Source organism: Bos mutus, chromosome 7 (assembly GCF_027580195.1).
Source record: "Bos mutus isolate GX-2022 chromosome 7, NWIPB_WYAK_1.1, whole genome shotgun sequence".
Taxonomy (NCBI): Eukaryota; Metazoa; Chordata; class Mammalia; order Artiodactyla; family Bovidae; genus Bos; species Bos mutus.
In genome coordinates, this window is record NC_091623.1 from 46,758,670 (window position 1) to 46,785,658 (window position 26,989).

General features: G+C 60.2%; 3 protein-coding genes across 7 annotated transcripts; 2 read left to right on the top strand and 1 right to left on the bottom strand.

Moving 5' to 3' along the window:
- Positions 1 to 1,057: 1,057 nt before the first annotated feature.
- Positions 1,058 to 3,753, top strand: REX1BD (required for excision 1-B domain containing). Of its 2 annotated transcripts, none has more exons than XM_070373353.1 (5): positions 1,058 to 1,211; positions 1,306 to 1,388; positions 1,684 to 1,888; positions 2,815 to 2,894; positions 3,513 to 3,753. In XM_070373353.1, exons 1-5 carry the CDS (start codon positions 1,110 to 1,112, stop codon positions 3,529 to 3,531), a joined length of 489 nt encoding a protein of 162 aa, XP_070229454.1. In that variant the 5' UTR covers positions 1,058 to 1,109; the 3' UTR covers positions 3,532 to 3,753. The 2 variants fall into 2 exon arrangements, with proteins under 2 accessions (XP_070229454.1, XP_070229455.1); XM_070373354.1 differs by having other exon boundaries at positions 1,059 to 1,211; positions 3,532 to 3,753.
- A 292-nt stretch (positions 3,754 to 4,045) lies between these two features.
- On the bottom strand, positions 4,046 to 14,917 carry CRLF1 (cytokine receptor like factor 1). Of its 2 annotated transcripts, none has more exons than XM_070373350.1 (9): positions 14,679 to 14,917; positions 9,314 to 9,595; positions 8,864 to 8,993; positions 8,544 to 8,713; positions 7,389 to 7,546; positions 7,130 to 7,298; positions 5,030 to 5,217; positions 4,873 to 4,915; positions 4,046 to 4,378 (listed from the first exon to the last, which is right to left on the bottom strand). In XM_070373350.1, the coding sequence occupies exons 1-9, from the start codon at positions 14,788 to 14,790 to the stop codon at positions 4,365 to 4,367; spliced, it is 1,266 nt and encodes a 421-aa protein (XP_070229451.1). In that variant the 5' UTR covers positions 14,791 to 14,917; the 3' UTR covers positions 4,046 to 4,364. The 2 variants fall into 2 exon arrangements, with proteins under 2 accessions (XP_070229451.1, XP_070229450.1); XM_070373349.1 differs by having other exon boundaries at positions 4,873 to 4,920.
- Positions 14,344 to 26,989, top strand: TMEM59L (transmembrane protein 59 like). 3 transcript variants are annotated; one of them, XM_014478966.2, is made up of 9 exons: positions 14,344 to 14,459; positions 20,720 to 21,158; positions 22,077 to 22,236; positions 22,320 to 22,423; positions 23,932 to 23,997; positions 24,573 to 24,675; positions 25,795 to 25,912; positions 26,013 to 26,130; positions 26,372 to 26,989. In XM_014478966.2, exons 2-9 carry the CDS (start codon positions 20,994 to 20,996, stop codon positions 26,498 to 26,500), a joined length of 963 nt encoding a protein of 320 aa, XP_014334452.1. In that variant the 5' UTR covers positions 14,344 to 14,459; positions 20,720 to 20,993; the 3' UTR covers positions 26,501 to 26,989. The 3 variants fall into 3 exon arrangements, with proteins under 3 accessions (XP_014334452.1, XP_014334453.1, XP_005898369.1); XM_005898307.3 differs by having other exon boundaries at positions 14,347 to 14,459; positions 23,845 to 23,997; XM_014478967.2 differs by lacking the exon at positions 23,932 to 23,997 and having other exon boundaries at positions 14,346 to 14,459.

Sequence of the window (26,989 nt, forward strand, 5' to 3'; positions counted from 1 at the left end):
GGGATGACTGGGGCTTGATGTAGGTGACAACTCAGGCCTAGAGTGATGCCTGAGAATAGCTGAGACCTGGAGTGCCAGTTAAAGGCTGTCACTTCATGTCTCAGGTAGTTGAGTTTCTTGTTAGCTGCCCCTTCCTCCCTGTGGCCAGGCTGCCATTTTCCTGGTTTACCTGGTCTACTAGAGGAGGGAGGTTCTGAAGTTCAAATTAGGCTGTGTGTATCCAGCTCTCAGGCCTTTTCTTAATATGAAACACTACCACCACCATCTCCCTGCCCTGCCCTGGACTCCCATCTCAGGGGCTTTTTTTTCAGCTCACTTCCAATCAGGGCTTCCCTGATACCTCAGTTGGTAAAGAATCCACCTGCAATACAGGAGACCCTGGTTGGATTTGGGTCGGGAAGATCCCCTGGAAAAGGAGTGGGCTACTCATTCCAGTATTCTTGGGCTTTCTTTGTGGCTCAGCTGGTAAAGAATCCACCTGCAGTGCTGGAGACCTGGGTTGGGAACATCCCATGGAGAACAGAAAGGGTACCCACTCCAGTATTCTGGCCTGGAGAATTCCATGGACTGTATTCCTGGAGAATTCCATGGAGAGTCCCATGGGGCCACAAAGAGACTGGACTGAGTCACTTTCACTTTCTTTTTCCAACCAGTTCACATAGGACCTGCTAGTGAATCTGCTGTAGGCTGGGTTCCAGCAACTTGAGCTTTCCAGTGTCAGAACCTGCGTTCAGATCCCACTCTTGTCACAGCCTTGTGGCCTCTGATGACGAATATCACTTCCCAGATTTCTTTGTGTGGGAATGGAATGTGAGGAAGTGAAGTCGGGTGTTGACAGTTGTATAGAAACAAAACCTTGCTGTATATAGAACCTTATATTCAAGATCAAAAACTTTAAGAAGGCAAGCGCTGGACAGGAATAAACGGGGTGGGGTGGGTAGAGGGTGTCAGACCTGAGAAGCCCTCCAGTATTCGCTTCCCATTGTTCCCCGGGGTTTCTTCCAGGTTGGCTGTTCACCACAGGCTACGTTCCGAGGCCTCCCGGCCTGCAGGGGGCGCCAGGCGCATCGGAGCAACCTGATCCCGGGCGGGGCCAGAGCTGCGCAGTCATGATCACAGCGGAGGCCGCATCAGAGTCCACTGTCTCTGCGGTGCCGGGTGATACGGCCGCCACTGGAGTCCCAGAGCGCGAGGAGCTGGTGTGGCCCTGGGTGAGCTCGAGCCCGAGCGGGAACATGAGTGGGGCGGGCGGTGCAGGCCCGGGGGCACCAGCTTCATGCCCTAGCCATGCTCCCCGCTCCGTAGAAAGATGCCCCGATCCGGGAGCTGGTGCAGCGCATCCACCAGCTGCAAGCTGAGCGCGCGCAGGCCTTCCGCCGGCTGGAGGAGTGAGTGTGGGCGTATGGGAGGGGAGGGGTCCCAATGTTCGGCCCTCAGCCCACTCTGGGGATGGGCGAGCCTTGAGGGAGGAACTGGGTCCCCGTGCGCCTCAGTGTCGGAGGTGGAGCGGGGTTTGCGAGGAGACCAGATCGCTCCCTTCCTTATGCGCTGGGGTGCGCTCGTCTCGGGTTACCCTCCACACTCTGGGATCGAGGGACACTTCTTGGGCGGCTTTCAGGCGGTCGATGCGGGTGCAGGGCCTGAGAGCCGGGGCCGTAGCCTCAGGACCCTCACCTGCCGCAGAGGCCACCGCCAGTACCTGAGCAGCGGCCCGCCCTACGACTTCCCGCGCTACCGGAGCACGGTCCACGAGGTGACCCAGGTCTTCGCCGCCGCCTCGAGAGAGGTGCTGGCGGTGGAGGCCGAGCTAGCCGGACCCCGAGCGCAGCCGCTGCTCGCGAGCCACGTGCGCAGCCTGCAGCAGCTGGAGGAGACGCGCCTGACCACAGTGAGGCCCCGCCCCCCGGCCGTTTCCCCCGCGCCCACTCTACGGCTTGTGTCTCCCGGGGCTTGGCCCACGGTGCACCCCTTGGGCGAGGGGCCACATTCCGTCCCTGCAAACCCCGCCCCTGGCGCCCCAGCAGTCCCCTCTACATGTCCCAGCTAAGTCGTCCATTAAGATTTCACTTGAGAGTCTCAGGCTTAGCCCCCTCCTTTCTGCCCCCACTTTTATCCAGGACACGCCCGCTCCATCCCAGACCCCACCTCTACAGCGCTCCTCCCCTCTCTGGCTTGTCCCAGTGCCCCAGATCTGTTACTCAGCCCTCAGATTGGGTGCAGTGAAACTCCAGGTCAAGTCCCCTTCTTAGTAACCCTAGATCCCAGCCTAAGTTGTGGGCCTGTGACCCGGCCTACTCTGCCTTCACAGCCAATCCTGATCGAGATACAAGGCCACGTGAAGCCACGCCCACACCACACGCGCCGCTGGGATTCCCAGGCCACCCTCTTTTAGAGACCCAACCCAAGTCTAGGTTTTTGGCCTACTTCCAAATTGGGATTATAACGCCCTGGCTGGTCTCTGAGACTAAGATTCCGCCTACTTATACCTCCAACTGCACCACTCCTGTCCCCCAATCCCTGGCCGAGATTTTACCCCATTCCCCTTCCCCGCCTACATGAGGCCACACCCACACTGCGCTGACTCTAGGGCCCGCCCACTCGGCCCCCCTGGTCAGGAGCCCCTCTAAACCTAATCCTAGATTCCTCCAGCGTTAAAAGTACCGCTGCCCTTGAGACTCCTGCCTGCTTTGCCCTCCTCCCCCTTGTGCTGCCTTTCTGGGGGCTTCAGTGTTTCCCCCACCCTCCTATGTGGGAGGTCAGGGCACGGCCTCTGCCAACCGTGACGTCCTCCTCGCTGCCCATTCCCCCAACCAGGTGGCCCTGCTGCAGCTGATGGGGACACCAGAGCTGACTGGGCAGGAGGACAGCCTGCAGATACACCAGCTGAAGATGAAGTGAGTGCTGCCTCCCAGTGGGCTGACCGTGCTAGATTCGCGTAGGCATCCTTGGGCACCCAGCCCCAAACAGGCATGCCCCAGGGCTGGCAAGGTCAGACCCCAACCCTCTGGACCTGCACACAAGCCTTTGGCTGTGCATACCAGAACCTTCACCTGGTGACCTTAGATGCACTACCCACCTTCCCCCGGTGCATATGCCCTGCCGTTTCACACCAGACTCGCCGTGTATTTTCAGGACACAGCTGCATACCTCACACCCGTCGATCCTGCTCACATGGCTCGACTCGGAGCTTGGACATGGTTGCCCAGGCCCTACCAGGCACACACCTGCACATTCCCGCCTTTCGCCTCTCAGACACACACATGTGCACACCCACTAGACATCTGCCACAGTCGCCCTGCACACCTTCCTGATGGCCCACACTCACCAAGATGACCTTTCCTCCTGCCACTCTGACCCACAGGACCACCCCTTCTCCCAGGCACCTAAATGATCCTCCCACTGCTAGTGCTGCTTGGAGGTTTGGCGGGAGGCAGGAGGGCCTGGGGCTTGCCACAGCCCCCTTGGAGCTGCACTGCGGCGGCTAATTCACCCCATCTGGGTTTTATTTATAGTTCCCATCCACTCTTGTAGGGTAATTAAAACCATGGAAGCAATCAGTGAGGTTCTCCAGGACCTCAGGTTTGATGCGGAATCTGCCGAGTGATGGTGGCTCCGCAGGGACAAGAGAGATGGAAAATGGGGCATATGGTGCCCTGCCCTGACCACCCAGCTGGCTGGGGTCACACCCCAACGGACCACTGACCCTCCTTGAGTTCACTTCACCTCTCATAATAAAGAACCTAAAGAATCTTCTGTCTGCATCTGCTCCACTATCTCTTGTGTGCTGGGGTGCTGGGGTGGGGTCCCACAAAGTCAGGGATGCTGGGTGCAAGAATCCCTCCCACCATAACTCTAGAAACTCTGGTGTTTTGAAGCCCACTCTCCAAGGAGTTTAGAACCAGATATTTCAGATCATGGAGAGAGCTGGAAATTCTGGGAGGTGAAGATTCCCATCCCAAAGGGTCATCAGGATTCCACGTGGCTTCCCTAAGCCCCACAGCCCCCCACCCTAGGCCACTCTAGCCCCGAACTCACCTTCACAATCAGGGCACCTAAATAGTTATGTTTATTTAAAAAGATTCCTTGGAGGGGGTTCTGGGTAGGGGGAGTAATAACCCTTCTTCACACTCAGCTCTTGCAAGCATTCTGGGAAGCAAAGCCCCCCTTCACACACACACACCCCCCACTGGGGTGCACCTCACATGGAGGCCAGAGCTGTTGTGGCCCTCAGAGCTCGGAGTACTCGCCCCCGCTGCTGCTGACAGGGCTAGCGCACCCTGAGGGGAGGGTACAGAGATGGCCCCCAGTCTGGGGTGGCCCCTGGATCTCCATGCAGCAGGGAGGGCAGCCCCAGCCTCTAGAGCTTATCTGGCAGGACCTGCAGGCAGAGGGAAAGCCAGGCTTAGCAAGAAGCCTGGGAGGGGCCAGGACCACAGAGCAAATGAGGCCCAGGTCCTGGGCCCACCACTTTCAGCCAGCTGCCCTCGGTAGGCTGCTGCCCCTCTCTGGGCCCTGGTTTTCCTATCTGAGGAGTAATATCTATCCATCCCATGGGTTGTCCTGCAGAGAACACACGTGGCACAGGGCCAGTATGCAGTAGGTGCTCATACATGCTCCGCAGGTGGCTATGTGCATTCATTCCTGAGAATGATATTCCCTCTGGACACTTTGAAGGGTTCCGGGTGTTCTTACTTGGCTAAAGGCCACAGGGTCAGGCACACAGTAGGTGTTAGGTAAATGCTGATAAATAAATGCTGGAGGAAAGACTTGTACCTCAGCAACTCTAAGGCTGAGGATGGAGGGCCCACGGCCTGTGGTCACCAGGAGGGCTCTTGACTCCTGGCCTGCCCACCCACCTGGGGTCCCCCTTACCTCTCGCCGCGCCCCGTCTGCCCGAGGACAGGATCCCCTCGTCCTGTGCTTGGAAGGAAGGAGGCAGTGTCTGAGGGCTGTGGGCCTACCTCCCATCCCCTTTACCCCCACCCGGCCCCACCCCTCCACCCCTCTCCCAGGGGTCCCATTTTCCTACCTGGTTGCGGGTCTTATGTGACTTTTGCATCCAGGCTCGCCACTGGTCATAGAGGCGGAAGCTGAGGTTCGAGCAGTAAGCGTGCTTCTTGAGCCAGCCCAGAAACTGCTTGAGCTCGCGCCGCACCGGCCCCGAGCTCGGCTCGCCGCCCCGCGGCTCGCAAGCCCCGCCGCCCGGGCCCGGGCGCTCTAATGGGGGCGGAGCGGCAGCGTCAGGGCGCGGCCAGCAGAGGGCGCGCGCGGGCAGGAGAGGGAGGTTCCCTCGCGCGGCAGGACCGCGTTCTCCTCGGGGACCCCGCCCCGCGCCCGTCCCTGTTTCAGCGCGACCCGGTCCGCCCCACGGCCCGGCCCAGCACTGCAGCCCAGCTGCGCCCCCGAGGAGACAGGGGGCAGGGGGAGGAAGGGGTTCCTCCTCCACATCTCCAGGCACCCTGAGCCAGGTGTGTGTGAAAGCGGGGGAGTGAGGAGCAGGGCCAGGGCCAGAGGGATAAGCCGGAGCAGGAGGCAGGGGAAAGGAGAGAGAGACGCTGATGAGAAAGCTGGAGAGACCAAGGCAGACGTTAAGAGATGGAGGCAAAGAGAGACAGATACAGGGGGAGCGAAAGCCACGGGGGGCAGCCAAGGAGGTGCAGAGGGTGGAGAGATGGAGAGGGAGCCAGAACAGGAAGGGACAGAGACACTGGGGATGTAGGGACGCAGAAACCAAAAAAGGCAGAAAGACAGACACAGGGAAAGAGAGTGAGCGACAGATGAAAGGAGGTAGACAATTCGAAGTGACTCTGAGGGGAGGGACAGTCCCCAGGACAGGCCTGAGAGTACAGCCGGATGGATGGGGAGTGGGCCAGGAGGGCCAGGTGGGAGGCCGGCCTGTCCATCCAGCCGCCAGCCGCAGCCAGCCCTGAGCAGCCTGAGCGGGCCGGCGGATAAGGACATCGGCCTCACGTCATAAATAATGCCGGGGACCCGCTGACAGGCCCTGGCACAGCCCCGGCCCCCACTGCCCCTGGCGGCCTCCCCTGGCCTCCCCCAGCCTCCCCAGCGGACGCAGCCGCCTGCTGGCTCCCGTGCAAGAATCGCAGGTGCTGGGCACGAGCAGGGGCCAAGGCTCAAGCCCCTCCTGGCTGTGCTAGTTCCCGCCCACCCCTGAACCTGGAGGGGCCCCGGATGGGGGCTGGGGAACTAGTTGGAGCCTTGCTCTGCCACTCCCTGACTCTGGGACCCTCTCTGGGCCTTGGTTTCCCCATCATTCCAAGAGCGTGAGCCTGGACTTCGAGGGAACTGCGTTCAGATCCTTGTGTAACTTTGGGGGGCTGGGTGCACCTCTTGGGGGCTTGGGGTCCTCGTCTGAGAAAAGGGGGCCTCCCTTGGGTGAAACCATGGCAGGAGCAGGCGATAAGGAGCCTCAGTAACTATTACTTGCAAACACTTGGGTGGCACCCACCATGAGGGCACTTTCTGTGGGTTCTCTCTCATCTAGCCCTCATAATAGCCTGAGGCAGGCATGACTGTGATCCCCACTTTCCAGATGGGAAAGCTGAGGCCAGAAGTACCAAGCAAAATTTCATACCATTTCACAGAGGAGAGAAGATGGCAAAGGGAATCAGACCCAGGCGTCTGATCATCTCATCCCCCTACCTTGATCTGAAGGGGAAACCAAAGCCTGTTGTAGGGAGAGTTGGCAGCCCACGGTCTTAGAGAAGCAAGGGTCTCAAGTTCACTTGCCCCTAGGGGCTAGGGAAGGGGTCCATGTGGATGCAAGGGGCCAAGTGGGGATGACGCAACCAAAAGAGCAAGGGCCATGACTTGAGGGCAGCCTCTGCCGAGGAGGGCTGTGGAGTAACTCTGTCCTCTTACAGACAACTTTTTCTAGGGAATCTAGACTATTGTGACTGTTTTTAAAAGTCTGCAAGTGGTTCAAACTTCCCCCCGCCCCCAAATGACAGGCTAAGAAAATAGATTCAAGGGCCACAATTGCCCCCCTCCCCCCAACCACAGGACCAAGAGTTTGAGACCTGGACTCTCCCGAAGGAAATAAGGAAACAGAGGCTCCAGCCGTTTTGGAGCTGGTCCCAGGCTCACCCAGCCCCGCTGGGGTGCTCACCACTTCGGGGGGTGGAGGCAGCAGTGGGGTGGCTCCATTCGCTCCAGATCCCGGCCTTCTTGGAGCCGTAGATGCCGAAGGGGTTGCAGCGCACTTGCACGAAGTAGACGGTGCCCGGCTTCAGGCCTGCCAGGCGGCAGGAGGTCTGGTTGCTCACATCGTCCACCACCTGGGCGGCCAGCGCAGGGTCAGAGGCGGGGGCAGCGCGGCAGGGGATGGGAGGAGGGAGGAGCCGGCCGGGGAGGGGCGGGGCAGGCACCTTCCAGTCCACGCTGTCCTCCACTCGGTAGCGGATCTGGTACTTGGCTTGGAAGAGGAAGTCCTTGAGAGCAGGCGGTGAAACCCAGCGCACGCTCAGCTGGTCCTCCAGGCCCCCGACGCGGCTCACGTGCACGTCCGGCGGGGGGTCGGTGGTCACTAGGGGGCAGGGCAGGCCTTCGTCACCGGGATCTCTTTGGACCTGGCTGGCACCCTCTGGGTCCAAGTACCAGAGCACGCGGCTTAGATGGCACCTGCTTCTATTCTCCCTCCCCCGACTTGGGACGGGTGGATTATATTAGATAATATTCGGGTAACACTCAGCACCCAGAAGCGCTCAATTAATGTTAGCTGTTATCACCACAATTATCTGTGACAGGAGAAACATAATCCTATCTTCAGGGAACTATGTAAAAAGCAGACCCTGCCTGGATGATGATATTATTATTATTATGCCCAGGAGTGCAGGGGGCCCTTAGGCTGCCAGAGCCCTGGGAAGCTCCCCTTGACACACCCCTCCACTGCCTACCTCCTGCTCCTTCCGACTTCAGCAAGGTGCAAGGGACAACTGGGACATGCCCACAGCCCCTTCAGGATTTGAGGAAATAAAGTGGGAAGCAAGAGGAGGGACTTGCTGCAAGCCTTCCAGGGATCCTTCAGGGAGTCCTTTGGGCCGCAGGAGGGCTGGCCTCTTCCCCTGAGGCCTTGGTGAGGGGCTGAAAGAGTTAAGGCACAGGCCTGCTCGGGGCTGAGAAACACCCTAATTAGATTAGGCCCAATTCTGCTCGCGGATCATCCACTTCCTGCCTCCTGCCTGCACCCCCTCTCAGCTCCAGGCTGCGGCTTCCTGGGGCGCCTCCCGACCTGGGCGCCCCCTCCCAGCTCCCCTGGGCCCTCTCCCCGCACACCTGGGCTGCTGATGGGGGAGGCAGCCAGGCCAGGTGTTCTCCGCAGAGTAGGGGTATCCTGGTTGCTGCAGGGGGCTGGGGACCAGTGGGTGGATGCCTCGCTCCTCCCATCCCCAACCAGCCTGGTCCCTGAGACCTCAGCTGAGCTGCAGCCGTGGCTGGGCCTTTGCAGGCGGTGGGGTGGGGGGAGGCCTGGAGGTGAGGGTTGCAGGTGGGCCACGCTGGCCTCTGTAGGGGGCGGGGCTCACCCACATCCAGAATGTCCAGCGTCAGCACGTCAGAGCGGGCTGAGCCCAGCCTGTTCGTGGCCTCCACCCAGATCTCATAGGGCGTGAAGAGAGCCAGGTCCTTGGGGATGTGGCAGGAATGAGGTCCCACCGTGTGGTACTCCTCACACGTGTTGTCCTGCCCGTACCACCTGCAGGGACAGGCGGGGAGGAGGACACGTGAGGGGCCCCCAGGCCTCCCCAGCCCAGCCCAGAAGTGCAGACAGGACCCCAGAGCTCAGAGAGGGTGGCCCAGGCCACAGAGCTGGGCTGGGACATGTCACCCAAGGGCCACCACCAACCTCAGCTTGTACTTGAGGGAGTAGTTGGTGTGGAGGAAGGTTTCCCCGTGGGCCCCCGGCGTCCAGCGGCATGTCAGGTCTTTCATGTTCCTGGACCAGCAGCTGATGTTGAAGGGTTTCTCTGGGGGTACTGGGGGAGCGGGTATGGGGGCTGAGGTCTGGGCTGGCCACGGACAGGTGGAAGGGGGACTTGTTGGCTGCCAACGGGGGCCCCCCACCCTTGGAGCAGAAGGAGGATGGACAGAGTGGACGTGGGCAGTGCCACCTGCATAACTCTCTTGAGAATGGTGTATGGGCGCCTCCAGGATCTCATGCCCACCCGGGGGGCCCATGCCCCTCAACTTGTGCCAGTATACCCACTGTTCAGGCCAAGACTAGAGGGCCCATGATTCACACCCCTCTCCAGAGGGAGATGCTACCCCCAAGATCTGCCCCTGGGTGTCCACTTACGGCCAACATAGAGGCAGGAGCCGGCCAGGATGCTGCCATCGCGGGCGTGGCACACAAGGTTGTCCCCTGACTGCTGCCTGGATCCATTGAGGTTGGCCAGGGCGAGGGTCATAGTAGAGGCGTTGAGCATTCGGGAGAGCTCAGGGGGCAGGCGGCGTCCGTTGAGGGTCCAGTAGAGGCCCTCGGCGGTGGCCCCTGGGGTGTCCCCATGCACCGAGCACGTGGCCTGCAGGGAGGAGCCGATGAGGAGCGTGGGGTCCTGGGGACTGATCACAGCCGTGTCTGGGGTCAGAGAGGAACACCTGTCAGGGCTGGGATGGAGCTGCCCTGGGCCTTCCACCAGCCTAGGACCTCCAAGGCTCATGGCAGTCCTGCAAAGGAGCTGTTTATGATTGCCGCCCATTTTACAGAGAAGGAAACTGAGGCTCAGTCAGGTCAAATGACCAACCTAAGGTTGGTGGCAAAGCTGAGATTCAGCCCCAGGACTGTCTGATTCCACAATTCAGTCCTTCCAAGCCAGTTCCTTATTGACTTGCTCAGGGCTTTTTCTGATCGGTGACAAACCTCATTCAGATCCAAGGAACTCCTACTTTGCACACACTTCTGACAACCACTGCACTCTGCTTTTTCTTTTTTTTCTTTTAAACTTCATTTTATTTTTTGGCAATTAGAAATAACAGATTTGTGTGTTCCTTCTTTGATATCCCTCAGAACCTCACACATAGTAGATGTCTCTAGGGGGAGGAAAGCACTTCCAAAAAGAGGTGCCCTACTAGAATCCTGCTGATTTTATGGATGGAAAAAAACAAGGCTCTGAGAGATCAAGGCCCTTGCCTATGGTCACCAAATAGAAGACAGGCACACTAAACCTGTATCCATGTCTCTAAAGTTCTGCTCTGCACCGCCACCAGAACTGAAGGTGGCTGTGGCAAGCTCTATGCTCCCAACCCTCATCCCAAAGATCTGGCCATTGTCATCATCCTCCCCCTCAACTCAGTTTTCCTAATCTGCAAAATGGGAACAAGAAAGCTCACAGTCCTCAGGGCCATTGGAAAGATCAGATGGGAAGTGAGTGACTTCCTAAACTGGGGTGTGTGTGAACTGGGTTCTGAGCACAGGAACCTCGGGGAGGCCATGGTTGATGCCTTTCTTCCCGACTGCCACTGGGGCAGCCCATGGCTTCTCCTTCTGAAGATTAGAATCTAAAAGGAAACTGTCTTTATCCAGGAGGAAATCAAGGCACAGAACAGGGAGTAGGGTGCCCAGTTCAAGTCCTAGATGTCGTTCTAAGCCTCAGTCTCCCCATCTGGGAAATGGGCATCATGGTATTCACCACATGGGGTTGTTTGAGAAGAGTGAAAATTTTAAGGACAACTCTGTGGGACTTTTAAGCCAGGCTGACCTGGTTTCGAATGCCCTCAGCTCACTCTGGAAGTTGACCCAGTTTCTTTACGTCTCTGAGTCTTTGAGAAGCTCTCTCTCCAACAAGAGTGGTTGTAAGGATTCATTTGTTCACTCACTAATTCAAGGAGCACCTACAATGCGTCAGGATCTGAGGGCACAATGGTCACCAAGACACTCAACATTCATGCTCTTGTGGGACTTGAGTCCAAGGAACGTGAAGTCGCTCAGTTGTGTCCGACTCTTTGCGACCCCATGGACTGTAGCCCACCAGGTTCCTCCCTCCATGGGATTCTTCAGGCAAGAGTACTGGAGTGGGTTGCCATTTCCTTCTCCAGGGGATCTTCCCGATCCAGGGATCAAACCCGGGTCTCCCACAGTCCAGGCAGACGCTTTAACCTCTGAGCCACCAGGGAAGCCCAGGGAGCAGCAGGAAAAAGCACAAGTATCTAAAAGAACAAACAAGGGAGAAAATAAAGCACGAATCAATGGTGGCAGCTAATTGACCCAAGAGGCCTGTCTGGGGAGGTGGCATTTGACCTGACATGTGAATAAAATGAAAGTGTTAGTCGCTCAGTCATGTCTGACTCTTTGTGACCCCATGGACTGCAGCCCGCCAGGCTCCTCTGTCCATGGGATTCTCCAGGAAAGAACATTGGAGTGGGCTGCCATCCCCTTCTCCAGGGGATCTTCCTGACCCAGGGATCAAACCCGGGTCTCCTGCATTGCAGGCAGATTCTTTACTGTCTGAGCCACCAGGGAAGTGCATGAAATGAAAGAAGTAGCCATGACAATATATAGAAGAGGGTGTTCAGACAGTGGAGCAGCAAGTGCAAAGATCCCAGGGTACAGGTGGTAGGAAATGAGGTCAGCAGGGGCCAGACCTTCAGAGAGGAGTTCTTCCAGAGTTGAGCAGGGGAGGGATTTGTGTTTTAAAAGGATCACCAGGCAGCTGTAACAGGGGACTTCAGAGGGGACAGAGGGGCGGGGGGCAGACCAGCTTCCCTGGCAGCCAAGGACAGGGCAATCCCAGTCCCCCTGTAGGCCTCCTACATTCCAGCGGCTGCCCTGTGCTGGCCCCCAGCAGCTGCCCTGTGCTGGCTCCCCACTGCCCCACATGGGTGAGATGGGGTGGACGCAGTTCCGAGGCCGGCCCTGATGACTTTCCCGGGCAAACTTGGCTTGGAGGGCCATGTCTTGCTAGAGCCTGGGATCGCAGTTGCATTTGGGGCTTGGCCCAGGGCTCGCTGGAGGTCTCAGCGTCCGTGCGAAGGAGCCGGCTGAGCGGGCCAGAGCTGAGGAGGCGGGGGTGGCTGGGGGCGGGGGGCCAGGGGGCCGCCCCGGAGGTCCCAGGCAGCCAGCCGCCCGCTAATTCGGAATTCCTTAGGCATGAACTCGGGCGTGCCAGCGTCTCTGCCCCGGCCCACCCACCGCTTCCTGCCTGGGCCCCCCCAGCAGGGTGGGAGGCACGGCCAGGCCTGCCCAGACCCCAGGCCCATCCTCAACCCTCAGGGGTGGGTCCCGCCCCTCCCGTCCCCCACCCACCACCACAGCCAGGGCAGGAAGGGGGCGCTCTGGGGGTCCTGGCTGGAGGCGGGGGCAATGCCCCTCGGCCCCACCCGCCTGGCCTGGGCTGGTGTGGCCTGCCTGCCAGCAGCTGCAGCTGCCCTCCCGGGGCTGGGCGGGGGACGGGGCGAGAGGGCAAGGCCAGGCGGGCTTGGACAGGCCGGTCCCCCAACCCAAGCTCCAGCAGGAAAGGTCACAGGGAGGCCTTCTCCTGAGGATGTGGGTGCCCATCTCAGCTGGAGCACCTGGGCAATTGGCTTGCTTTCTCCTGTTCTGTTTCCTCCTCCGTAAAATGGGAGGAAAATCCATTCTACCTGCTGGGGAGATGAATGCGATGAGCTCATGATGTCGAGAGGGCCCAACACACTGAAGTGCAGAGGAGCTGTTGGGATCAGGGCCCCTCCCGGCTCTGGGGTCCTGGCTGGCTGGTGCACTCTCTCCAGTCCTCCACGAACAAAGCGCCAAGGCATTCAGCAGAACTGGGATGCATACATTCCAGCCCCGGCAAAGCAGCTGGGGACAGTCCACTGAGGTTGGGGGGGGTGGTGCCTGGCCTAGTTTGGGGGCTTCCTAGAAGGCTCCCCAAGCAGATCCCTGGGCTAGGCTTTTGGACAGCACCCCCCACCCCACCCCACCCCCACCCCCATCCCATGCTCCCTGCCTCCCCGCCCTTTCCCGCAGAGCTGGGGCCTTTAAAAGTTTTTTCCTCTCCCCCTTCCCAATCTGGAGCCACTGCCGTTATTAAAAAGGAACACCATGTGTTTTAAAAGCGAAAAGTGTGAGATTCTCTGCAAGCAAGGCAGGAGGGTGGCCTCCATCCTGGGGTCCCCATCTCCTGTCCTGCTGGTACCTGCAGACACTTTACGACCTGCTCGCCTGCTGGTCAGGTGCTAAGACACACCGTAAGTAGAAACATATTGCTGAGGTGTGAGAATCTTTTATTTAATTTCTTCCCCCTTAAAGGAAAAAAACACACGCACAACAATCCCACCACCACCTTTGCTTGTTGCTCTGCTGGATGGAAAACAAAGCCTGCCACTAAAGGTGGCATTCACGAGTGCTGCCCACTGCCTGGCAGAGCTGTCAGGAATCCGAGGAGGGCCTTGGGGCAGCCCCTCACCTGTCCAGGAGCCTTGGGCATGCTAGGCTTTCAGCAAGTGCCCCCAGGGCACGGGACCCTGAGCCTTCTGGAGGAGCACCGCAGGGAGCCTGCCAACAGCTCTGTGCAGTGTAGGTCCACCAGGGGAGAGGGACGTGCTCCTCCTGGTCGACTTGCGAGCCTGCATGGGGCCCTCGGGGTGACCGTGAACATCCAGGGCAGGCTGTGCCTTCGTGTGTGCCCTGTGTCGCCTCCCCCTTGGAAAGAGTGTGTGACCATGAATGTGTGTGTGTCAGGGATGGAATGTGTGTGTGCGCGCCCCGATGGTGTGAGAATGTGCATCTGGGATGCAGTGTGCACGCATCCGAGGGCGAGGGTGATGGGCCACAAGCCAGTGTGAGTCTTTGTGTGTCTCTGGGTGTGTCCCAGAGTGGGTCGGGATGTGGAGACGGTGTCCTGGCCAGGGTGTGCATCGGGTGGGGGACCGGAGAGTGCCGGAGGCCAGGAGCTCCCAACAGGGTGGGGGTCTCTCGGCCTGCAGGGGTTGGGGGCTCCCGGTGACTGCCCCCCACACACACACCCAGGCTGGGCCCACGGTGCCCGGACTCGCTGGCTCCCGCTCCCTCTCCCTCTCACCCACTCTCTCACAAAGATTTCTCTCGCTGGAGTCTCCTAGTCCGGCGCAGCGTGGCCGGGAACTGTTCTAAACGCCGCCGGTGGCGGGGACTCCGTAGAGCCCCGCGCGCAGGGTCCCGCCGGGGGAGGGCCGCGGCGCCGGCCCGCGGAGAGGCGCGTCCCCGGGGACCCCGGGCCGCGCGCCAGGCGGCCAGAGCGGCCCCCTCCCGCCCCGCCTTCCTCACGGGGCTCATCCCTCCACCCGGGGGGGCCCCGCTCAGGGCCGGCACCCAGCGCGCCTACTGCGTGCGCCCCCGCCCGGGTGCGGTGACCCGCAGTCTCCGCGACTCCAAGTCAGCAGACGCTGTCGCGTGCGCCCCCCGCGTCCGGCCGTGCAGAGGGTCCCAGGCCGCGGCTCCTCGACCCCCTGGGGCCGAGTCGGGCGTCCTCCACAGGGCAGCCCAGGTAAGAAGGCCTCGGTAGCGGAAGCCGGACCCTCGGGCCAGGGAACTTCGGCGCCGTGCGCCCCACAGGTGAGGGCGCCCCGAGGGCCGCTCCGGGGGCGCCTTCCTTTGTTCCCGGGCCATCCAGGTGGCGCCCGCGCCCCCTCCCCCCCGCGGTTGCCCCCGGGGCGCACGCTCTCGGCCCAGGCGGGAAGGAGGGAGCACGGCGCCGTGTACTCACCGGCTCCTGATCCCGCTCGCGGCGCCCCGAGGACGCAGAGCAGCAGCAGGGGCAGCGGCGGCGGCGGCCGCCGCGCGGATTGGGCGGCGGGGCCCGGGCGGCCGGCGGGCATGGGGCCGGCGCTGCCGGGGGCGCGCGGCGGGAGGCGGCGAGGGGCGCGGGGCGCAGGCCGGGCGCAGGAGGGCGCGGGCCAAGCAGCCCGCACGTCGCTGGGCGCGGGCGCGGAGGCCAGAGCAAGTCTGAGCAGCCGAATTGACAAGGCGCTAATACGCCGCTGGCCCCGCCCGGCCCCGCCCCCGGCCCGGCCCCGGGGGGGCGGCGGGCCCCGCACCGGCCTCCCCGCCGCCCGCCCGCCCGCCCGCCGGAGGGCACCGCGAGCCCCACCCGTCCGGCCTCCGCCCCGCCGCGCACCGCACGCGCCGTTTTTCCCGCGGCCCCAAACCCCCCAACTCTACCCTTACCGACCTGGGACCTCCCTTTCCGACCCTGCCAGCTCCAGGCTCCCTACCCCCAGTCTGGGACCTGGCGGCCCCCAATCGCGTTTCCATACCCCCCGCCCACTTCCTCGCACCCAGCCCTCAGCCGTGTGTCCCTTCAGCGTCGCCTGCAACCCCTAGCCCTGGTCCGCTCCTCCCCCCCCATCCTCCGTCTCGGCCCCCACCCCAGCTCTGGCCCCGCCCCCCCCCCCCCACTGAGCGGTCCCTGAGCCCCGCCTGCTCGCATCTCCAGCCCCTTTCCTCCCCGAGGGCCTAAGAGTCGCCCTCCGTCCCGCCCCACGCCCTCGGCGCGCGGGTCCCACAGGTTTTGGCCCAGCGCTCCCCCTCCCATTTCATCCCGCCTCTTCTGGTGCTCCGCGCGCGCAGCCTCGGCCCCAGGCTTTGCTGGAGGGAAGACGGAGCAAAAACTGCAAGGCTTGGAGTCCCCGGACCTCGCCCAGGCTCAGCTGTCCCCCTCGGGCGGGTCCGAGCCGGGATTCTGTGGGGGCGCCCGGGGGCCTCAGAAGGGAGTTCTCGCGTGGGCAAGAGGGGGAGAAATGGGCCCCGTGGGAAAGGAGACGGGGGCCTGCGCGGGTCCCGTGTGCGGGCAGGAGGGATCCCCCAGGAGGAGAGCGGTAAGCAGGCCCTCCCCCGACTCGCTAACACCCCCCCCCACGGAAAAATCCGCTCAGCGGCCCGCGGGTGGGGTGCGCCACGCAGTGAGTAATCGCTGGGGCGGCCGCCGCCCGCCGACTCCAGGTAACGCCGGCTGCCCCGAGCGACGCATAGTTTGTCTTCCTTTATTTTGCGCAGGGATCCTTCTCCGTGTTATTATTTTTGGCCACTGCTTGGCTTTCGGGACCCCTCCCGGCCCCGCTGCTTCACCCTCCTTCTCTCGGTCCTCACCCGATTCGGGCGCCCACGATAAAAGGGCTCCTGGACTCCAAGGCCCCAGTGGAGGGGGGAGCTTGAAATGAGAGTTCCGGGGCTGCCTCCTGCCCAATCGTTGGAGTCGCAGCCCCGCCCACAGCCATGTGCCCTCAGAGAAGAAGGGCTCTATCTCCCCCTTCAGGGGCTCCCTTAGAGACCTGGACCCTCCCTCCAGGTCCCTAACTAGCCAAGGGGGTAAAAGTGTTTGAGGAGGGCTCAGGAGTTCCCGCCTCGTTTGGCTAAGGCTGCCCCTCCACCACCCCTGCTAAGTAAGTAGTCTGAGGTCCCCAACTCAGACCTCAGACTATCAAAAAAGAGGATTGAAGGCCGGACTCCCGGGTGTGCCCCCCACCCCGCAAGCCCAATCTGGGCTGGATGAGTTTGTGAAGGAGAGAGTTGAGCCCTGGCATGGTGCACTATCATTTCCTGGGGAAAATCAGGCCCCTCTGCCTCAGTTTCCTCCTGCGCACCATGGGGGACTCCTAGCCAGCCTACGCCTTTCTGTGGGAATCTGTCAGGTAGCAGAAGGCTCCACGGTCTAAACACTTAGGACAGTGCCTGGCACTGGGGCACATTCTTTTGGAGTCTCAGTGTGCCACCTCTGAAAAATGGGGCCACAGTCCCACCTGCCAGAGAATTAAGTGAAGGTGGCTGTTCTTGGCTGGAATTGTGTTTTCAGGATATAGCCCAAGCCTCCCCCACAGCCTTGGTTCAGCAACGTTTGACTTCCACCTGGAGGGCTTCAGGCTTCTGGAGAAAAAAATCTCAATATCCCTCCACCCCATCTCTGCTCCTCCCCACCCCCACCCCAGTCATTCCCAGTCTCGGGAAAAAGCTCCCCCATCCACTCAGGTACTCAGGCCAGAGACCTGGAGGTGCGCGTGACAACTCTCTCCTTTGCTCATCTCCCACGTCCAATCCATCAGCAAATCCTGTTGGCTCTGATTCCAAAACGCATCCCCATTCTGAGGTTCGGACCTCTTTTCTCCACCCCATCCGGGTCCAGGCCCCACCATCTCCATCTGGGATGCTTGCTGCCCAGCCTCCTAGGATTCCCGGGTAAACCCTCCTGCCCTTGTTTGTACATTGGGAAGAAGGAGCTTTTAAAAGAAGCAAAGCAGGTCTTCTCTGTCCTGCCACCCTCTCCCCACTCCTTCTCTCCTCTCTCCTCTTCCTCTCCCTCACGCTGCTCCAGCCCCGAGGCTTGTACGTTTGCTGTTCCCCTCTGCGGGGATGCAGTTCCCCCCCAATTCTTCCCCCAGTTAGCACCTTCTTTTCCATCAGGTCACAGGTCAAGTTTTCTCAGAGGGGGCCCCCCAACCTTTCCAGGTACTCTCTGTCCCCTTCCTCTTTTAAAATTATCTTTGTAACACAATTCTTCAAACATCATCTTCTCTTGAGACATTTTCTTTACATTGTGGGCATCCGGAGAGCCTGCACCCAGGGAGGTCCACGGGAGAAGAGCTCAGTGAACGTTAGCAGAAATGAAAGGATGGAAGTGGAGGTGAGAGTATATTACAAAAAAAAAAAAAAGAAGAAGAAGAAGAAGGAGAAAGAAAGAAAGAGAAAGGATGGAGAATTCTCAGTCCCTTGGAGTAGCAAGAAAACTCAGTCCCAGTGAATCATGCTGTCTTGGGTCCCAGCCAGGCCCCAGATTTGCTCTGTGACCCAACCTGGTAGCCACCCCTCTCTGGTCCTTAACCTGTAGAAGGGTATGCACTGTTGGCTCAGTCCCTCCCTGGAGCATGCCCTCTGCCCTCAGGGTGACCTTAACCTCATACCTTTGACTTTCTAAGGAAAGTGATTTGACCTCTAGGTGCATCCTTCCCTGCCCTTGGTTCTCCAGGCAGCTTAACCCCTTCCTCATCAGTCCCGCTGCCTCTCTGTGCAGGAAGGGGAACCAGCTCTGGTGGAACTTCTGGCAAATATTGACCCAAGTCCTCGAAGGTGGCTGGGAATGTACTGAGGTGGCGGATGAAGGGAGGGCCCCCAGGGGGAGGGGCTCCTCCTTAGTCTTTGCACTTAAGAATTACCTTGGGGGAGACCCTCCAGCCCAGCTCCCTGCCGAATTCCAGGGCACTGAGGGGCCCCTGGGGATGGGCAGTGGTAACAGCACCTTCAGAGTCCCCTAGGGAGTGAGGAGGGCATAGAGCTGCCTTTCCCATGCTGAGACCCACATGGTCAGGGCCCCTCAGTATGGGATTAACTGCCTTGTGTTCCAGGCCAGTGTTCCCAGGGAGCAGGGACAGTGAGGGTTTAGCCTGGATGGGGGCTTAGAGCAGCAGAACCCAAGTTCCAGACCTGTATGCAGGAGAAGGTGGGGCTTTATCATTTCCACCCTGGAGGTTCAGCTGGAGGAGCTTGGATTCCGGGGTCCCAAGCTTTGTGCAGTATGTAATTTATAAACCCAGACCCCATAGGCATTGGAAGTGAGATCTCAGGAGTGCAGAGCTGCCTATGTCCAAATCAGGACCGGTGTTCACCCTGCCTGGGAGGTCTGGGTTCCCTGCCCTCTGCACCCTGGAAAACCTCCGATGTCTCGGGTCCAGGAGGCGCCAGCTATGTCGGGGGGTGACAGCTGTGCTTCTTCCCCTCCCCCCACCCACTGTCAGCAAGTCGCCGGCGCCATGGTGCCCTGCTAACTCCCCAGGCTGTACCCGGCTTGGGGGTGGGGGTCAGCGGGGTCGTGGCGAGGGCGGCAAGGGACAAAGGGTGCTTGTCCGATGCCCGCCCTGACCTCGGCCGCCGCTTCTCGGACGCCTGGCCCGCCTCTGATTCACGCCCAGGCCGGCCGCAGCGACTCCCCGCTAGCCGCCCCGGCCGGGCCGCCCCGGGGGGTAGGAAGTGGAGGGGGGGCGAGGGGCGGCGCCGAGTCAACTTTCCCTCTTAAGCCCCGAAGGAATGTCGGCGGATTTCCTGAAACCCGACCCCGGCCGCCCGCCGGCCCGCCCGCCCCTCACCTGGACCAGCTCCCCCGGGAAAGGCAGGAGGGGCGCGGGGGCTCACCTGGGGGCCGGGGTCAAGTCCTCCTTCCGCTCCCGCCCCAGGCGGCCTTTTGCAGCGGAAAAGGGGGTGAGTAGGAGGCAATTAAACCTTCTTACTCCTCTGCCGTGACCTAGGCCAGCGTCCCAACTCCTCCAGCCTCAGTTTCCCTTCTACTTTACACACGCCGCGGGTGTCCTTCCTTTCCGTTGAGCCGTAAGAGACGCCTCTGAAGCCGGATTACCCTGACGCCCCACCTCCCAGTCTTGGCGGGGGTCTGCCCACCTCTCTTTGCTTCTTTCGCTTGTCACCTGGGCCGACCCCCTTTGACCATCTGATCCTCAGCTTCCTCATTTGTAAATTGGATAACGCTACCAGTTCTTCTTTATAGGGTTGTTGCAAGAAAATACTGCGGAAGTGTTTTGTTTGGAATGAATGAATAACAGTAATTGTGGAAGGCTTCAGCGAGCGGGGCTCTGGAATTGACATGTGTGGGCTTGAATCCTGGCTCTGCGGAGGGGTCCTGGGGACTAAGTTTCCCACCTGTGAAACGGAGGTATTGGTCAGAACCGTTGGCTGTTCCCCAAGGCGCGGGCCTGGAGCGCGGTGGGCTAAACGCGGGGTTCCCTGGCTCTCGCACAAACCGCAGGCTGGAGGCCCTCGCCGCAGGGTCGCGGCGGCCTAGCCCGGGAGGGGCGGGGCGGGGGAGGGGCCGCCCGGGGATCCAGATGTTCAGGGTCCGCCAGGCACAGCCGCGCCTGATTAAGCCACGTGGGGGCTGGCTGAGGCGGAGGAGATGAAAGCGCGGCGGCCGGCCGGGGGAGGGAGGGTGCGCTAGCCCCCCCACCCCGGCCCCTCCTCCTCGGCCGGAATCTGCGGCGCCCTCTGACCCGCCGACCCCGGGTGGCTGCCGCCGAGTCTGCTGGGGCAGAGAGTGGACGGAGGATGCGCGGGCGGCAGGCACCTGCGCGCCGGGCACACCAGCGAGGGCGAGGGTGCCGCTTTTGCAGGTTCTCGAACTTAGACGGGCGTCCTCACCCCCATGCCCGGCGAAGAGCAAGTTAGGTCAAGATTCACGGGGCTACCCTTTGTCAGCTTGAAGTGCGTCAGTTATGAAAGCCATAAGTATTGCTGTTTGTCCCATGTTTTCCCACAAGAATTAGAAATTTTAGCAGGACCCCATCGCCCCGTCTGTGCCCCCTCCTACTCAGACCCAGGTCGAAGGACTCCCAGTCTGGGAGAGCAGGGGCCAGACCCCCAGGTCTGCGGATCAGGGCTGGGCCAGAGAGAGGCGAGGCTAGGGGAACCCTGGAGGGACTTGGAGAGCTTCCTACAGAAGCCAAACTGCGCATAAATTACCGGCTCTCTGATTTGGGTATCAAAAGAGATGAAGCTTCAGAAAGATGAAGCTTCTCTAACTCAGTTCTGCGACCCTCATGACCCTCCATCCCCACACTCTGGCTGGGTTCCAGCCAGCCCCACCGCCCTCCTATTTCCTTTTCCAACAAGCTCGTCCGGACCTCGCTGTTCCTCGGCGGCCTCCTCGAGTCGCCAGCTCGAAATAACGCCTACTCTGGGAGGCCTTCCCTGATCCCCAGGCGAGTAGATCTCTCCTCCACTCTATCACCCTATTTGTTTCCTTTTGGCCCCTAGCAACGACTGAGATCCCCTCGTCTGTGGATACTAGTGAGGTGTCATGGGATCCCGACGTGGGACAGACAGCAGGGGCCACGATCCACCTGCCTCGCCCTGCGGGTATCCCAACGGTGCCGCAGCGCCGCGCCCCCGCCCGTTCTCCGCATCCCCCACCCCCCCTTCCCAGGCTGCCTCGCTCGGGTGACGTCAGCGACCCGGTCCCCGCCGCCGCCGCATCCTCCGCGCCCGCCAGGAGCCGGCGTCCCCCGCGCTCCTTGCGCTCGGCCTGGCCATGGATTCGGTCGCGCTGATGCCGCTCCTGCTGCTGCTGCTGCTGCAGCCTCCGCCCGCCACCCCCGCGCCGCCTGTCCGCGACCCCTTCGCCCTGCAGCTTGGGGACACGCAGAACTGCCAGCTGCGGTGCCGAGACCGCTACCCTAAACCTCAGCTTGCTCAGGTGAGGCGCGCGCAGCGCCAGCAGAAGGACCTGAGAGCTCTCCAGTGGGGGATGGGTTGAGGATGCAGCTCCTTCCGTTGGGAGCGGGAGGCCAGGGTTCCTCGGAGGGGGAAGGGGTCAAGGAAGGGGGTTCTTCAATGATGGTGGGCCCCTCTGGTGGGGGAAGGGCTGGCGTTCCTTCGACGGGGGCGAGCGCAGAGATCAGGGGTCCCTCCGATGAAGGTGGGGATGTTTCTCTCGCGGGGAGAGGGGCCGTGGGGTCCTTTTGACACGGGGGTGGTGGTTAGTGATGCCAGTCCTTCCGATGAATTCGGGGTTCCGGGAGTCCCTCCAAGCCGGAGGCGGGAGGGGACTGAGGCTCTATTGCTACCCAGCGGGCTCTGGCTCCCCTCTGCTGGGCCAGGGCCTTGGGGGCGCCCAACCCCCGCCTCCCTCAGGCCCGACAGTCCCCTTTTCCCCCTCTACTCAAGCATCTTCCACATCCTCTTCCCTACCCCCCTTAGAGCTACCAGGTCCCACCCCGATCCTGACCACCCCTCCCCCAGTCAGATCCCAATTTTCCCAGGCCTGAAGGATGACAGAACCTCCTCTGAGTTCCCCTTCCTTCTTCAGGCCCAAGAACCCCTCCTCTTTGAAGGGTTTTTTTTTGGGTGAGGGGAGGATCATTGCCCTTCATCTTCTCCAGTTTTTCAACCATTACCCAAACCCAGCAGCACCCACTGTTTACTCCCCTCAAGCCCCCGCCTCTCCTCCTTGGAGCTAACAGCCCCCACTAGTATTCTTAATCTCCTCATCAGCCTCACCCCAAACCCCCTAGAAGATTTGGGGGGATCAAGTCTTCTACCTCCCCAAGGCCTTCCTGCGCCGCTGGCCGCCTCCTGCCCCTCCCCCTGCCTGAGCCCGCAGCTTCGCTTCCAGGAGGAGCTGGGGGAGGACCCCATTCAATCCAGGAGAGCGAAGGCGTATGACAGGGCCGTCCTGACCAGCGCTTGCGAGCGAGGCTGCCGCCTCTTCTCCATCTGCCGATTCGTGGCCAGGAGCTCCAAGCCCAATGCCACCCAGGCTGAGTGTGAAGCAGGTGAGTGCTGGCTGGGTGGGCCAGGGTAGGGAGAGGTGGTCTGGGACGGACTGTCCCCCAGTTACCCCCTCCTGCCCCTGCAGCCTGTGTGGAGGCCTATGTGAAGGAGACAGAGCAGCAAGCTTGCAGCGAGGGCTGCTGGAGTCAGAACCCAGAGCCGGAGCCTGAGCCGGAGCTGGAGCAGAAGGTGGGCGCCCTCCCACCTGCGGCCCCAGGCCTGTCCCGCCTCTCCTCTACCACCCTCCCCAAATCTGCACTCATATCCAGTCTCTCCCAGGCTCTCCATGCCATTCCGGGCCTCCTGGGTGTCCTGGATTAAGCCATATGACATCTCAAGGCTCAATTGTCATCTCTGTGACATGGGAAGTCCTCCCCCGCCCCCGCCGCCTCTCCCACCCACACTGCCACCATTTACATTATTTAGCAAGCTTTTGTCCTGCTCCAGACCTAACTTCAGCCTGTCCCAAATTTCTTGTGCCACCCGAGGCACCTGAGACAGTGTCATCCCCATTTCATGCCCACGGAGCAACTGGCCAAGGTCACCCAGGGCTGTGCAGAGGTGGCATTTAAAGCCAGTGCCACGAGGGCTTATGATCACTCCTCACCTCCCTCATCTTCAGAGCTGACTTCTGAGCACCTACATGTTAGCTCCTGGTCTAAGCCCTGTCCTTGTGATGAACAGGTGGTCAGAACGGAAGTGTAGGGACGAGGAGCCTCCCAAGCCCACATAGCTCTTCCTTCCCCACCCCAGGGAGAAATAATAACTGTACACTTATCGTACCCCGTGAGTCTAGACAGTGCTGCACCAGGGGAAACTGAGGCACAGGACATCCTTCATTCCAGTCAGAAACCCTTGGGCTGGGATTCCAGAGAAAGCTCTCTCCTCTCATCGCTCATTTTCCTGCACCCTTCCCAGGCTTTCCCTGTTCATGAAAGCCCTGTACACCATCATTCCTTTCCATTCCATGTTCTCTCCTGATGCTGTTAAAACAAGAACAATGATGATGATAACGTTTTTAATCGTAGCAGCTACTATGTATTAGGCACTTGTGCTTTTTTTGTCTGTGTGACCCCAGGGACTGTACAGTCCATGGAATTATCCAAGCCAGGATACTGGAGTGGGTAGCCTTTCCCTTCTCCAGGGGATCTTCCCAATCCAGGGATCAAACCCAGGTCTCCTGTATTGCAGGCAGATTCTTTACCAGCTGAGACACAAGGGAAGCCCAGGAATACTGGAGTGGATAGCCTATCCCTTCTCCAGCAGATCTTCCCGACTCAGGAACTGAACCAGGGTCTCCTGCATTGCAGGCGGATTCCTTACCAACTGAGCTATCAGGGAAGCCCTTGTGCTATTGTTTAATTGAAATTTCATAGCAGATCCCTGAGGGAAGAGAATCATTTCCCATTGTAGGACTCAGAGGGCAATCCACTTTCCCAAGGGCACACAGTCAGTCAGACAATGCAGTGCTGAGATCTCTGTTCATAGTATGTAGCCCTGTTGCCCCAAACCGCTTAGTGAATTTTGATCACAGTGAATTTTCCCAGCTCCCCTCCCACTTAACACCCTACATTGGTGACATTTCTGTGCCTTGGGCCTCCCCTTGGCAGAGAAAGGTCCTGGAAGCTCCGAGTGGGGCCCTCTCGCTCCTGGACTTGTTTTCCACCCTCTGCAATGACCTTGTCAACTCGGCCCAGGGCTTCGTCTCCTCCACCTGGACATACTACCTGCAGACTGACAATGGGAAGGTGGTGGTGTTCCAGGTGAGGGCTCTGGCAGGGGCCACACCAGAGAAGTGGCTGGGTGGTCAGGGTAAGGAGGTGGGATGAATTGGCTCTTGGCTCATGGGATGTGCAGTGTACAGGTCAGTGAGCTTCAAGCACAGCTGGATCCAGGGGTTCTGTGTCTCTCTCCACCCCTGGGTTCTGCTGTCCTCTTCAGCAGCTTCATTCTCAGTCAAACATGTCCCTCCTCACAGCAAGGTGGATGCCTACGGCTCTAGATTACAACCTCTCAGGTTTTAACTAAGTTGTTTGGCCCTGGTTGAGTCATGTGATGACCTCTCAGCCAGTCCCTGTGATTTTATTGGCTAGTCCTGAATCACGTCCCTATCTTAGGTGTTGGAGGATGGGGTCAAGACAAATCAGGATCCCACAATAGCAGGGAACATTATCCCTGATATCACAGCCTGCAGCTGTGTCCTCTCTGTCCCCAGTGGAACTAGGTACCAGCTTGGCATGGGATAACGTAACCTACGTGGGGCCCAGAGAGGTGCCTGCTAGGGTCAAGGTGGTGCCTTTCTAAAGGGCTTCTCTGTGCTGTCTTGTTCCTGGCCCAGACCCAGCCTGTGGTAGAGAGCCTGGGGCATGAGGGAGCCCGTCTGCAGCGAGTGGAGGTGACCTGGCGGGGATCCCACCCTGAGGCTTTGGAGGTGCATGTTGGTAAGGTTCAAACCTAGACCAGTGTTCCTTCCAAAGGTGGCTCCCCTGTCACAAGGGGTTCTCCTGGCAAATGAACCCTTGAGGATTGGTATTTCCATTTCCTCAGTTCCTGGGGTTCCTTGATCCATCTCCCTGGGTTCCTTGGTCCATCTCCCTGAGTTCTATGGTCCCTCTCCCAGGGTTCCATAGTCCATCTCCTTGAGTTCTATGGTCCCTCTCCCAGGGTTCCCTGGTCCCTCTCCCAGAGTTCCATGGTCCACTTCCCTTAGTTTCATGGACCATCTCCCTGAGTTCTGTAGTCCGTCTCCCAGAGTTCCATGGTCCCTCTCCCAGAGTTTCATGGTCCCTTTCCCAGGGTTCCATGGTCCCTCTCCCTGAGTTCCATGGTCCCTATCCCAGAATTCCATGGTCCCTCTCCCAGGGTTCCATGGTCCCTCTCCCAGGGTTCCATGGTCCCTCTCCCTGAGTTCCATGGTCCATCTTCCAGAGTTCAATGGTCCCTCTTCCAGGGTTCCATGGTCCATCTCCCAGGGTTCCGTGGTCTTCCTCCCTGAGTTCCATGGTCCATCTCTCTGGGTTCCATGGTCCATCTCTCTGGGTTCCATGGTCTATCTCCCTGGGTTCCATGGTCCATCTCCCAGAGTTCCATGGTCCATCTCCCAGGGTTCCATGGTCCATCTCCCAGGGTTCCATGGTCCCTCTCCCAGGGTTCCATGGTCCTTCTCCCAGGGTTCCATGGTCCCTCTCCCTGTGTTCCATGGCGCATCTCCCAGGGTTCCGTGGTCTTCCTCCCTGAGTTCCATGATCCGTCTCCCAGAGTTCCATGGTCCATCTCTCTGGGTTCCATGGTCCATCTCCCTGGGTTCCATGGTCTATCTCCCAGAGTTCCATGATCCATCTCCCTGAGTTCTATGGTCCATCTCCCTGGGTTCCATGGTCTATCTCCCAGAGTTCCATGGTCCATCTCCCTGGGTTCCATGGTCCATCTTTCAGCGTTCTGATTTATTCCAAGACCCCATGGCCCATTGCCTCAGGTCCTGGCCCCCTGTTCACTCTCCATGGCTGCTGTCACCTCTTGGCTAAGACCTGGAGGCTACTGAAAGTGACTTGTTCTCTCAGACCCTGTAGGCCCCTTGGACAAGGTAAGGAAGGCCAAGATTCGAGTCAAGACCAGCAGCAAGGCAAAGGTGGAGTCCGATGAGCTGCAGGACAATGACTTCCTCAGCTGCATGTCCCGGTGGGTGGCAGAACCCTGGGGATGGTGGCGGGGTGGGGCCTGAGGGAGGAGGCTGTCTGGTCCCACCGCGGCCCCTGAACATGCCTGCTGGGCGGGGCAGGCGCTCGGGGCTTCCTCGCTGGATCCTGGCCTGCTGCCTCTTCCTGTCCGTGCTGGTGATGCTGTGGCTGAGCTGCTCCACCCTGGTGACTGCGCCTGGCCAGCACCTTAAGTTCCAGGTGGGCAGGGCCCACGGGCAAAGAGGGGAAGAAAACTGTTCCACATCTGGATGGGGCCACCCCTTTCCCATGGAGACAGGGACCCCTGACTTGCTATGTGACATTAGGCAAGTTTCTTCACTCTCATGAAACGAGAGGAATGACTCCCACCCTTAGTAGGGGCAACCTGAGATTTGGGGTGGGAAGGAGCCTTGCCAGGGTGGGGACTCATGGCCCTCTCTCTCTCTTCTTTCCCCTACAGCCCCTGACTCTGGAGCAGCACAAGGGTTATATGGTGGAGCCAGAGTGGTCCCTGTACCCTCCCCCGTCGCACGCCTATGCAGACAGCCCCCCGCCCTACAAGCTGAAACTGGACCTGACCAAGCTGTAGGCCTCCACTGCCAAGTTCAGGGGCCCCGGGGGTCTTACTTGCCCTGTGCCTACCGTCCAGGTCAAGGTGGGACCATCCTTGGGCTCCTCCCTCCCCCAAATTCTTCTCTCTCCAGCCCCGCCCCTCACCTCCTGGATCCTGGGGGTGCTGTGCCCCTGCTGGGGGGCAGGATCTACCTTGGTTCCTCCCTGCCCCCCTTCCCCAGAGCGTGTGTTATTTTGTCTTCTATTCCATAGCTTCTTGAGTATTTGAACCCCAGTTCTGTGCTGCCTTCCTCCTTCCTCCTCTCTCCCCTCTCTGGGGGGCTGAGGCCACAGGGGAGCCACTTTGTGCTAAGGCTCCCCCTTTTCTCCCCACCCCACCTCTGGAGACAGTGCCCCGTGAGAGGAGGTCCCCCCAAGAGAAGGGGCGGTGGGTAGCTCCATGCTGGGAGGGTGAATGAGGCTGGTGTTGCAACATCGGGGTCAGAAGGAATAAACCATGTATATA